At 29.4% G+C, this 13,405-nt stretch overlaps 1 protein-coding gene across 17 annotated transcripts in view; it reads right to left on the bottom strand.

Annotated features, from left to right (window-relative positions):
- The window catches only part of LOC127699858 (cytoplasmic dynein 2 intermediate chain 1-like), a 75,858-nt gene that overhangs the window by 51,480 nt on the left and 10,973 nt on the right, over nucleotides 1-13,405 (bottom strand). For 9 of the 17 annotated variants that reach the window (XM_052203244.1, XM_052203250.1, XM_052203245.1 and 6 more), the window contains 7 exons: nucleotides 12,742-12,807; nucleotides 10,755-10,856; nucleotides 10,158-10,181; nucleotides 9,351-9,389; nucleotides 7,216-7,311; nucleotides 3,921-3,971; nucleotides 2,141-2,194 (listed from right to left, as the gene is read on the bottom strand). In XM_052203244.1, the coding sequence (XP_052059204.1) occupies nucleotides 2,141-2,194; nucleotides 3,921-3,971; nucleotides 7,216-7,311; nucleotides 9,351-9,389; nucleotides 10,158-10,181; nucleotides 10,755-10,856; nucleotides 12,742-12,807 (432 nt within the window). Of the gene's footprint in view, nucleotides 1-2,140; nucleotides 2,195-3,005; nucleotides 3,027-3,920; nucleotides 3,972-7,215; nucleotides 7,312-9,350; nucleotides 9,390-10,157; nucleotides 10,182-10,754; nucleotides 10,857-12,741; nucleotides 12,808-13,405 lie in introns of all 17 variants that reach the window. The other 8 variants (XM_052203252.1, XM_052203255.1, XM_052203253.1 and 5 more) reach the window with 8 other exon arrangements.

The following is a 13,405-nucleotide window of genomic DNA, read 5'->3' as shown; positions in this document are numbered from 1 at the left end:
AATTTCAAAGAGATCCATTCACTTAAACTAAAGTTAGAGTGCGAAAACTAATATGTCTTCGGACGACGACGACGCCAACGTCATACCAATATACGACCACAAAAATTTTTTTGCGGTCGTATAAAAAACTTAACATTGACCAATCAGGGGTTCAAATTTGCGGTGGTCCGAGGTCTGCGACCTTCCATTTTTGCAGTCGGACTCTCGTTTTTGTTACAAGCTACGCCCGACGGACCTTCGGTTTGAAAGAAAATAAAAATAAACTTTGCCGACCTTTTTAAACAAAAAATTCCAAACAATCTCAAAATTTATTTTCATCATTATTATTCATGACAGCGATGTTCATTTTGTTCAACCGCTAGCTTTATACCGAAAATTGCCAACTAGTAATGTGTAAATCCGAGTAAAATCGTATCTGACTGACAAAACTACATTGAAAAACATTGGATGCCATAAACCGGAAATGAAGAAAATAACAAAAAACGGATCCGATTCCGGAGCGGATAAGGGTAATTCCGATCAAATACAATGAAAAAATAATAATTCCAGGCAGTTGACAAAATACATCTATGATGATAAAATATAAACCCTAGAATTGAAAACCAAAAGATATATTGAAAAGAAAGAAAAAGTAGGAAATATTTTTTTACAGAAACTCAAAATTACTTTTAGTTCATAAATTTTCATCTCAAAATCCAAAAAAAATGTGACAGTAATTTTCTTTATCATTAATAAATATTGATATTACATAGATTTTTGTATAGTGTAAACGTATTACTACAATTCCAAGAGGTAATGTCTTCTCAATTTTAAAGGACCAGTACAAATCTGGAAGTTTCTTATCTTATTTTCACAGAGGAACTAATGCATTATAATAGTGCAACTAGATATGATACACTTAAACCAGAGACATATATACACAAGTATATATACGTCTCTGCTTAAACAGCTTTGAATTTGAACTGTTTTATAAAATGGTATAAGTAGTAATAAATTACCAATAGTTGAGACAACACACCCACCCATGGTGACACCCTCCTCAATAACAAAAAAAAAAGATTATCTGAATTTATAATATACAAGACAATTACAATTGTTATTAAATATTTTATACAACAGTGACTTTGACAATGAAACAAGTTGACCTAACACCAACAGCACATTAATTTTGTTACTTGTATCTTACTATGTTAGGAAATATTTCAAGTAAAAGTAGGACCTGGAATTTAGGTTGTGGACCTTTCAGTTTGGAGTGTCAAAGGTCCTGGACCTTCCAGTACCAAATGTTAATTTGAACCCCTGCCAATGAACCACAAATATTTTTTTTCAAGCAGTCGCTGAACCACGAAAATGAGGTCAAGGCCATTAAACATATGATAGACAGAAACTTTGTAACATAAGGTATCTGCATACAAGGTATAAAGCATCCAGGTCTTCTACCTTCTGAAATATGTAGCTTTATATAAATAGTTTACATCGCCTCCGCTGGACAGTAATCCCTATGTCTCACATACTGCGACTTTCGTCCCAGGCAAGACAAAAACTAAGTCCCAATATCAGTAATTTACGGAAAGACAAATGAATTAAAAAATATTTGCAAAATATTGATCTGGAAAATGTCTTTTGATCATAAAAATATCTTCTTCAAATTCCATGAAGGTTTGACAAAGTTATTGCTCTCTAAAATTCTTTAACCACAGACTGAACCTATAGCTGTAGACACTGTCGACACTGATATGTAGAATCGCTATGTCTTGCTTCCACGACAAATGTTGCATGCTCGACAATAAAAATACTAGCTGATACTAAGATGAATACATGTGCCATTACATATAAACCACTACATCTTTATTTTTTCTTAAAATGCAATATCATTTTGAATCATATTTTTAATATAAATTAAGCAAATATAAAAGAATTTGAGGAATAGATTTTGTGAACTAATCTAAAGTACCATGCAGGATACACAAGTGCAATTAGAAATTATATGTTGCAATTTATTTCACTTTGTGTAATAAAAACAATTTATTTTATTTTCAGAACAGAATTTAATTGGATATTTTTAATACACATAAAAACATAAACTGGTGCAACAATGGGATGATTCATTGCATATTATTGCACACACAAAGATAATTACAGAATATTGCAGTCCATGTCTAGGTTGTCTAGGTGTTATAGATGACAAGTTTGTCTACAAAAAAATGTCAAGCTTTAATCAAAAGCATACATAATTTTCCTACTTTGTTGAGTTTCATGTAGTATTCTTGAAAAAAAATCCTGCTTATATAAAGGACTTATCCGGTATGGTAGATGTCGGTAATTAAGATGGCAATTTTTCTCACATCTGGATTATCAATTGCAAAAAAACTGATTATTAGCTTTAGAAAAATCATTCAAACTGACAACTACCAGATACTGTTACTGTTATTAAAATTCAGAAATTATTGTGTGCATTTATTATTGCCATTGTTAAAAAATGGACATAAATGCGAGATTAGGGCTATTCCATTAAAATTTATGTGGGAGGGTAGGAAGGGAAGTTTAATTATTGACTGTGGGTCATGGGTCTTTTTTTCAGTATGTGTCTATTACCATTATGCAAAATTATCTAAAAAATGGTTCTTGGTTGTAGGGATATTTTGAAAGTCCCTTCCTACCCTCCCACATACATTTTAATGGAATAGCCCTTACTTATTGCGATTTCAGGAATGCTCCATACAAATAATGCTGTAGAAATTGAAAATGCATATTTATTTTTGCAAAACATATCCTGTCCCAATTTTTGCAATAATCAAAACATTGCAGTCATTTCTGAATTAACAGTATTTTGATCTTGAATGCTTAAAACACTCTAACTCCTGTTTTTTGAAAAAGCCAAAACAGTAATTGTATTTCTGCTGAAGCAAACTCTTTAAATTCTACTCTAAAGAAGCAAAACAGAAATACACAATAAAAGAAAAAGCTGAATCAAAAATTCAATATAGATTTGTGTAGCAACTTACACTATGGTCATATTCTGGTCTCTAATATAAAATAATAAAAATTGATAAACTCTGGATATTTTTACTGTCTAGTTTCTTTGGAAAATGATACCAAAATATAATATTAAAAAAAAATCTTGATAAGAAATTAGATATTTATACAAAAAAACCTAATTCTGTCAGATACAAAATTCATTTAAATTTTTTCTAGCTTGAAGAGGAAAACTTAGAATATGGTTGACTGAAACAGTGTTTATATCTTTTCACCTTTTTTCATTGAATAATATTTATTGTTTCTCAAATTGTAACTAACAAGATAAACAAAAAATATCATAAATGGTTCCATTAATAAAAACAAAAATCTCCTTGGGAAAATTTTTGTTTATTTATATTAAAGGGTGTTAATAAACATGTTTCAAATAATGACATCTTGCTCCATAGTATTATTGGCATAGAAACAATGATTAAACAGAACAGTTTTAGTAGGCCCTTTCTGGTCTAATATTTTTTCCTTACTAAACTTTTGGTTTCAAGCTTACCTGATGAATAGTTTTACAGAAACATGTGTCAAGCAATCTGCAAACAGGTTTATTTGCCTGATTTTTATTTTCAGACTCAAAACATAACTTTGAATAAACATTTTCAAATGGTAAAACAAAGATTAAATGCAAAAAAAAAAAAAAATTACTTCACCTCTAAAACTTCAAATACATCTGAAAATCTAGTCCACCCCTTTTTTGCTATTTTTATTTCACTGAAAGACAGAACTCAAATCAACAATCTAAAATAGACTTAAATTTGGAACAAATTTTAACCTGATGAAAATTTTAGGAGTGTAGTGTAAGGAATTGTAGTTAAAATTCATAACATAAAACAAGGTTAAATTTTACAACACCTACTGACAGATACAAAGTCTTTATAGAATAATATACAAACCTTCTTTGGTGGCTCCTCATCCTCCTCTTCTTCAAAGTCTTCCTCATAATCCTGCAATAAATCAACTTCCTTATTTTGTTTTATAAATAATCACATTTAAGAGGAAAATTTCTTAAAAATTAATATGTTAACAGTTCTCTTTCCTACAATTCCAGAATAAACTTTCTGGTGGAGAGTTGACTCATTGGCCACATCTTATTTTTTTATTGACCATATCTAAAATTCTATGAAGGTTTGACAAAGTATTGGATTTATAAATAAAGAGCTGCGCCATGAGAGCATGATATGCCTGTTACTTTTTCAACAAATAAAGTTCCATTACTCCTTAATGTCATATCAGAAATTTATAAAAAAAACCTAAAGAGAGCTTATTTCAATAGATATAAACCTGTCACCAAAGTTTCAAGAAAACTGCTCAAAGAATTTTGAGTTATTGTCCGAAAACTAGAAAATCCCCCTTTTTTATGAATAAAATCCCAAAACTCAGAAATGTAAAATCTAAAATTTATATAAATCGAAAGGGAGCTTATGTCAATAGATATAAACAATTCACCAAAGTTTCATGAAAATTTGTTAGAGCGTTTTTGAGTTATTGTCCGACATGTTGATGACGGACAGACGGACATTGGTATACCATAATAAGGTCCCGTAAACAGGCGTATAAAAACCGTTAATCTCAGACTGTATCTTAAAGTCATATGAAACTTTAAATTAAAAAAAAAAGTTGTACATGTTTTTTTATACTTGAATGGCTAAGTTTTACTATAAAACATGTGTACATGGATTTTACAAAAAAATGTTTTATCTGATCAAAATCTTTAGAAATGCACTGATATTGCCTTCCCGTAATCTAATTCACCAATAGCTTTTCGATATTCAGTGACTTTAACCACAAGACCTCTTGTTAGTACCTAGGCAAATGCACAGCGCAAGTGAGGGGGAAAAACCATTATGAAAGAAAAGGTAAACACATGTTGAAGTTAGATAATGTTAATTAATTCTGGAAGAAAAATTTCAATACACTAAATAATTTAACAACTGTCATGAAAACGTTTAATTAACAAAAAGAATCAAATGGAAAATATAAAAAGATGTCTCTATTACATGACTATCATTACACTTATTTTTCACATGCTCCACGATTCTGTGTTGATTGTTTATTGAGGTCATGTTTGGTAATCATGGGCAATTAAACTCAAAAGTTAATTAGCAGGGAAAGTTATCACTGAATGAAATATTTTTGTCGATTGTATATTATGGATTAGTAACAAATGTAAAAAAATGTGCATAGAGGACTTAGTTTAGTATATATACATGCATTGGTTCAATTATTTCCTTAAATCCCTGAATGTTACCTACCGAATTAGACTTATCACTGGGTTTGTACTTACATGAGCAACATGACAGGGGCCACATGTGGAGCAGGATCTGCTTACCCTTCCAAGGACCTGAGATCACCCAGCGTTTTTGAAGGGATTCATGATGCTCAGTCTTTAGTTTTCTATATTGTGTTTTGTGAACTGTTGTTTGTCTGTTGATCTTTTTCTTTTTTAGCCATGTTTTGTCAGTTTATTTTCAACTTACGAATTTGAATCTCCCTTTGGTATCTTTCGCCTCTCTTTAAGATAATAAATTCAAGAAACTCTTATGACTTTAAGGTTAACTGCAAAAACACTTTAATAGTCCTTTTATCAGTAAAATATAGAAAAGCCAAAAAAATATTTTTGAAATTTTTCTATGGATACTGTCTTCTAATCTTTTAATAGCTTCTGTGCAAGTTTTGTAGAATTTCATTATGGTTTGACAAAGTCATTGATGTCTAATAAAAAAAATGAACCACACAAGGGTCCGGAAACGGTCATATTTGCCAGTCATGTCCTAAGATGAAACTATTTGTCCTAAACGAGTAATTGGGATTTAGGACAGATTTTATTTTTTTACAGAAGTAATTTCGGTCATTTCATTGACTCAATGTTTGAAATCGGATTTCTTAATCGCCATCTTGCACTTGTGATCACTTGTTTTTGTTTATAATCCCTTTCCTGTAATAAAACTGCCACTACAGTAGTTTGATAATCCTGAGGGCCCACCTAATATCTATATCAATGCCTCCGGGAAACATTGGCTAATGATCGCTAATCACTTTTTACCTGTGGTTTTAATTCACACCTGACAGTGATCACAAGCTCAGAATAATATCTTTAATTTAAAACATTAAAGTTCCTTGACAAGTGTATTCATTATTTATTTACTTTTCATCAAAGACAGTCATCAATTCTGATTTAAAAATTAAATCTAAATTAACGTAGAAAAAAGTATTTTTTCAAGAGTAACACATGTGCTTTATTTACTATGTAATACGCATGCGTGAAATTGTCTTCAGCAAATTTAATATTTAATCGTAAAATGCAAATTGATTTCATGCTAAATTAAACTTGTGCAACTATAATCTGTTATATTCAAACACTTTTAAAGGTAATAAAATAAAAAAGCCATAAAAAGCCGGTGATTTCCTGTTAGTTTGATAAACAAAACAAATCCCGGAAATGAATCCGGAATTATTCGTACTTTAAAATATCGCAAACTTCCGGCTTTAACTTTTGTCAAATCGAAAGAAACGTAAGCAATGCCTGAGAAATTAACCATTTTGAGTAATTAAAATCATTTCAATTTTAGACTGTTGCCTTCCCTAAACTGTCCTTCATGGTAATGGTAAGATATTTACTTAGTAAATGCGATGAAACAGCAATACAAGTTCGTCATGTTCGTTGATGCTATGAATATAGTCAAGTTGATATCGACAATTTGAAAAGGGGCACCAACTTTTCAAACATCTCAAAATGACCGAAATTGTCTGGAAAAATTTCCGGATCCTTGGAACCACAGACTGAACCTAAATATTGATGCCCCCACAACAACCGAATGTAGTATTGCTATGTGTATCTTCTATGACAAATTGTTGCAGGATGAACTAAAATGTAGATTTAATTGCTGAACAAAACTTGATCACATCTATATAAAAAGGGAGAAAATTGACAAACAAAAATTTATCAAACCTCCATACTGAGTTATACAAACTTACTGTGGTTTCATTTATTTTTGTGTTCCAAATTTTGTGGATTTTGGAAAAATTGCATTTTCATGGATACTCGATTTCATAATTTAACAAATTGTGCATACAAAAAGTAACGGAAATTTGAATTTTTTGCAACACTTAAATTCACTGTTTACCTCGACCAATCAAAATTTACAAATAATGAGTATCCTAAATATAACTATTATAAATTAACAGTACCTCAAAATCATCCTCATAACCCCCATAGTCATTTTCTTCCTCTTCTTCCTCCTTGGGTTTGGATCTGCCATTCACTGCAGATTTTGTTCTTGCATCCTATAATTCAAAAAGTAAATACATGGATGTTTTCATATCTCATGTCTGTCAACTTCATTACAGAAGTAATACATGCAATATTTGAGGTCTGACCCAAATAGAAATTTAACCCTGTGACGCTGAGTTTTTTAAAGAAAATTTGACTGCATAGAAACAGTTCTCTTCTATGAAAACCGATTAATTAAATGATTCAGTTAGTCTACATAAAAATAATGCTGTTTACTTGTATCTAAAATTCAATACACCAGAAAACATATCTTTTTTAAATTGCATTGAAAAATTCCTATGAAACATGTAGATTTTATTGACCAACTATTATTATTGAAGTTGAGTTTCTTGTTTATCACATTTTTTGTTTATTCTATAGTCATGTGATCATCTCCAGATATCACTGAAGTTTCTGTTCAGTAAGAGTTTTTCCACCATAACTATTCTTACACTGAAATATAATGTTAGTTTTTGTTAACTTGTATGTAAGTAAAATAAACCTACAACCCAATAGAAAATTATTTACAATAATAAATCATAACCTTCCACATTACAATACTAAACCTTCCCCATTACAATAATAAACTACAACCTTCCACATTACAATAATAAACTACAACCTTCCACATTACAATAATAAACTACAACCTTCCACATTACAATAATAAACTACAACCTTCCACATTACAATAATAAACTACAACCTTCCACATTACAATACTAAACCTTCCACATTACAATAATAAAATACAACCTTCCACATTACAGTAATACACCATAACCATCAAAATTAGAATGATCATTGAAAAGTACTATAACCAGAATACACAGGCAAAATATGAAAATTGTTATGATTTTTTGAGAACTTCACAAAAATTTCATGCAAGTTTTCATGTTATATTCACATAAACATTTTTGATGAAGATTTTCTACTTCATTATTGACAATAAAAAAATGATTATAAAATAAATTTTCAATTAAGAAAACATTTCAATTGTAATTCTAAATGACTTTCTCACTTGAAAGATCTGGTAGACTTTATTTACATTTTTGTAGGTTAAAACCAACACTGTAAATTGAATTTAACACTTATTCCATGTGAAATTCATGTGATGGAAAATTTTGTCTGTGATTACAGATTACTTCTAGTTATGTTTGCATCAAATCATCAAGAACCACTATGTTTTAATCAGGATAGAATCAACGGATACTCTAAAAGTACTACTGTATAATTAAAAATTGTTGCACTTATAATGCTGAACAAATTTATTGTGATTTTTCGGTAAACATTTGTATTTTTTTTCTTCTGATTTTATTTTGGCTATTTTGCAACAAATTTAAAGACAATAATAAAAACTAAACAAATGTAGTAAAACTGTCAAAAATCATAAGACAAGATTCATACTATATGTGACAGACAATAATAAAAACTAAACAAAGAAATAAAGACTGTCAAAAATCACAAGACAAAATCAGTACTGTGTGACAGCTACTATTTTCAATAAAAGTGAGATCATACGATTGGCCAATTTGACAGTGGATTATATATATTGGCATAATCAAAATGATATTTTTTGTATGTAAATTTCAAGCAATAATAATAGTATGCCGAACTGTTAAAAACATCCCAAATTTACTATTCCTCCAAAGTTTCTTTAAAATAAGGAAAAAGTACTAAAGGGGCAAACTCAAGTTGACCTTAATTGTCCAGTTGATCTCTAGCAAAGTTTCATTGTAAAATCATGTTTTTTACCTTTTAAATCAAATTAAAATTTCAGTAAAACATTTGGTCAAATAAGATCCTAATCACATCTTGTCTTAGCTTTAATGAGTTTTTTGATAAAGTTATAAAAAAAAATATTTCAGTTAAATTGTTATACCAAAAAAATTTGAAAAGCTTAAATTATTAGAAAAATAAAGTTTCAAGCTTTACTTTAAAGAAGTTTTGTTATTCTTTATCAAAAATAATGCAAATATTAAACAACAAAATCCTTTACTTTGTCATGACATGTAAAATTAATACAAGCATTAAGGATGAAAATATCTCTTACAATTTCATAAAGTTTATCTGTTTCAAAAGTGCTAATGACCTGAAAGAAATAGGTTAATAGTACAAAGGTCAAGGACAGTTATTCATTCCTTAGGCCAAAAGTTAAGTAAAGGAAAATGTGTTTGCCATTGCCTGCAAACCTGATAAAATCAGTCAGAATATTACTTCATTGATGAACGAAACAATAAATCAAGGTGCACGTGCATGTGTACATATGATTTGGATGAACAAATTGTTTATATAACCAGTAAAAATATTTTCTTGTTTTTCATACAAACATTTTCCTCAAAATTTTTTTCAAGATCGATTATGCTAGAAATATATAGTAGACAATGACTCAATAAAACACTTATTTATAGAGGGTTGCATCCATAATCATATTTTTACTGGGAACACACAACATTTATTCCAGGAAAAGTTTCAAGTTGATTCTTAATTTCCTTCACTTAATATTACACCCATACAGTGGGAGTATCACTTCTCGTGTGGTACAAAATTTTAATGAAATTTGCAGAATAACGAAACTAAGTATCTGACAAAATATATATTTTGGACTGAACTCAAATGTGTTTTTCTTAAATCTGTCAATCTAAAACCCCACTAACCATAGAATGTGATAAACAAGGAGAAAACTTCTTCCACAGTATTGCATTAAGTCTTCAGTGAAATCAGATGTTAACAAAAATATTGAAAAATTTGATATCAAAAGAGATTAGCAGCCTTTTCAACCACATTTAAGGTAATAAAAAAATTGAACTAAGTAGATTCATGCAGTATCAATTTGAAACTTTCATCACAGTAGACTTACTCTAGATTTAGCCGATTTTCCTCTCTGAAATTAGGGTAATAGCTTTTATAGTATCATTATAAGTTTAAAGTTCCAAACTGCTGATGGTTCAAGTAAGGGCTATTCCATTAAAATGTATGTGGGAGGGTAGGAAGGGACTTTCAAAATATCCCTACAACCAAGAACCATTTTTTAGATAATTTTGCATAATGTAATAGATGCATACTGAAAATAGACCCATGACCCACATTCAATAATTAATCTTCCCTTCCTACCCTCCCACATACATTTTAATGGAATAGCCCTAAGTTACATGAGGCTGTTTGAAGGTGGTTTCTTTTTCAAGTAATACAAAGAATATATTCATTAATACCTAGAATTTTTTCAAACTTCTCCTCTTTTATACTATCTTCTAAAGTAATTATATACAAAATTGAACACAGAAATATCTTTCTTGCAATATCAATAAATTTTAAATATCGACATAGTCTTAGCCTTAAAGTTCATGATTAAAATTTATACTATGTATACTCTGATAAATAGCAACAATATTTTAGATGAAAAAAAAATAAAACAATAAAAAAATGAATATTGTCTCCGTCAATTTAAAATTTTTACCTCTTCTCTTGATCTTTTATCTCTATCATCCTTATCTCCATCTTTTCTGTCTCTCCCTTCTTTTTTCTCTCTTCTTTCTCTCCTCTGCTTCTCTCTTTCGTCCTGAAATGATCCAAAAATAAATGTCCATTCGTATATAACAATTCTTGAGTAAAAATCAATACTGCTGAAATAAAAATAATGCAAAGATTGTTCATTTAGGGACTGGAAAATTGAGTGTCAACAAGATTTAAACACAAATGACAATAAAAAAACATTTCAATAATTTGTAATAAAAATACAATTCAATTTTTTTAAATATCTATTGTATGTTTTAAACATCATTACAAAAAAAAAACAAGTAAAAGGAGACATTTTTAATATTTTTTCATTCTAATATGACTGTCTAGGAGAAAAGAAATAAGCTTCATAGGTTTTGATAGCTATGACTCTTACTCCAAAAATATTTATCTAAATCTATAAGCAAAATAAAAAAAACTTTTTTGGAAACTGTATTACAATAAGTGTATTAATTTCAACATCAGACATATAGACAAAGTTAAGTATGATTGTTTGAGATGGTAAAAAGTGTTACAGTATTGTTAAATAGGAATGAATGTCTGAAAAAAAAACAAACAGAATATGTCAATATGAAATCAAGTCAGAAGTGACTGTAAAACATACTTTTTGAAGTTAAAAAAAAACCAGTATAAATTCATTAGAAACATCAGATGACCTTTATTATACTCTGGATTCATTTATTTTAATTTTATCAATTTTCATATATTGAGGAAAAATGGTTTTCAGGGATATTTGATTTAATGGTTTTATGAAGGGGCTGTTCCATAAAAACATACATGGTCCCCAGGGAAGGCAGTCTCCTAATTGGGTAACCACCTATAGAGGCAAATTTAGAATTTCAATTATTTTCCACTGTACTCGACACCTAACCATAGTAGAGATTTCAAAGTGCCTTCCCTGGGTCCAATGTATGTTTTGATGGAACAGCTCTAAACAGAAAATGTGTACTTTGTTGAACATTTAAGGATGTTCGCTCCTCTTGTTTTTGAATTTTTACCAGATATTCGGAATCATCTAGTTTTATCCATGTAATGCCATTAAAAATTTTGCCCACTAACCCCTACTTTTCTTTCCATAATTTGATTACATATAGTTTAAAATGTCATCTTTGAAAATCTTATAAATTCCTTGTTATTTTTTCATCGTCATGAAAGAAAATAGGTGCCAATGTTAAATGTATGAAAAATCTAGAGAGAATTATTAACGCCAAATTTTCAATGGCTTTTATCTGAAAAACAAGCACACAGACCCTTCATTTTTTTCTGCTTTTTTAGTTTCTTTATTTGTATACTATCAATTTATAACAGTCTATTATAAAAAGCTTGTTATTTTGAAACAGAGGAGCGAACATCCTTTAGTTGGTAAACCTCTATACCCAGGAAATCCACAAAAAATTGGTACCCCTTGAATAAAAATGAATCCACAGTATACTTAAATACTCATAAAAGTCCAAGTACATGTACTCCTATCAGTTTTAAATTAATTTCACAGTATGAAAAGGCGATAGAAATTGAAGATTCAAACTATAAAGAATGAAATAAAGTTAATACAGACACACTTCTCAATTTTGTCAAAAGATATGTGTTATTCTGACAAACAAACAGGATTTTTCAATTGATTTTTTTCATTAAATGACATGACAAATATATTTTTATGAAAATTAATGAAACTTGTTCAATAAAGCAAATTCTTTATGGTTAACAGTATGAACTTTTTCACATGTCAAAATTTGCCTTCTGAACATATATCAAAATTTGCCGTCTGAACATATATCAAAATTTACCCTCTGAAGATCTACTTGCTTAAATATTATAAAAAATTGCATTTAATTCTTTCGAAAATATGTTTACATCAACACAATTCTTTTGACTTAAAATTAAAAAAAAAAGCTTAATTAAAAGACTATCAGCACACAGATGATTTTAACCTCATCAAGTTCAGTTTGCATTTCATCATCCTCTTCGTCTCTATGGCGACGATGTTTACGACTTCCCTATTGCACAATACAATTAATGCATCAATATACATGGTTTCTCTTTCTTTTTTTTTTAAAAGTTTTAATACATTTAAAAATTATGATGAAATGGAGCTGTTACAAACCACTGCTATAACCGGTTTGAGTTCTATAAATCTTTGAAAATAAATTAGTAACATTTAGATTTTTTTATTAATTCAAAAATAAGATGTGGTATGATTTTAAGTGTTTCTTTGACTATTAATTTCAAAATTTTGCTTGATGAAACAAATATTTACACATCAGGTGTTATAATGAAAATTTGAATAGTTGATTAAAGTTTTTACTTCTTTTTAATTAAGGAAAGTGGATTTTCCATGGAATAACCATGAACCACCATGTACAAATAAAAACTTACCAGAGTATTAGCAGATGAGGAAATATTTTTTTCTCCTAAATTCCAGTGACCAAAATGGGTGTGCGGATTAAAGGTAAATATAGGTTATACATTATACACTTTCTATTGTGGCCTTTAATGATGAACCAAGTTTACATACAATGTCAAAATTTGCACATCTAATATATTCTTGCCCTGCTTCGGAGAGCCACATCGGCCTATGAAATTTTCTTAGCGAGG

This window comes from Mytilus californianus, unplaced genomic scaffold (genome assembly GCF_021869535.1).
Source record: "Mytilus californianus isolate M0D057914Y unplaced genomic scaffold, xbMytCali1.0.p SCAF_42, whole genome shotgun sequence".
Classification (NCBI taxonomy): domain Eukaryota; kingdom Metazoa; phylum Mollusca; class Bivalvia; order Mytilida; family Mytilidae; genus Mytilus; species Mytilus californianus.
This window is presented reverse-complemented; position numbering and strand designations above follow the sequence as displayed.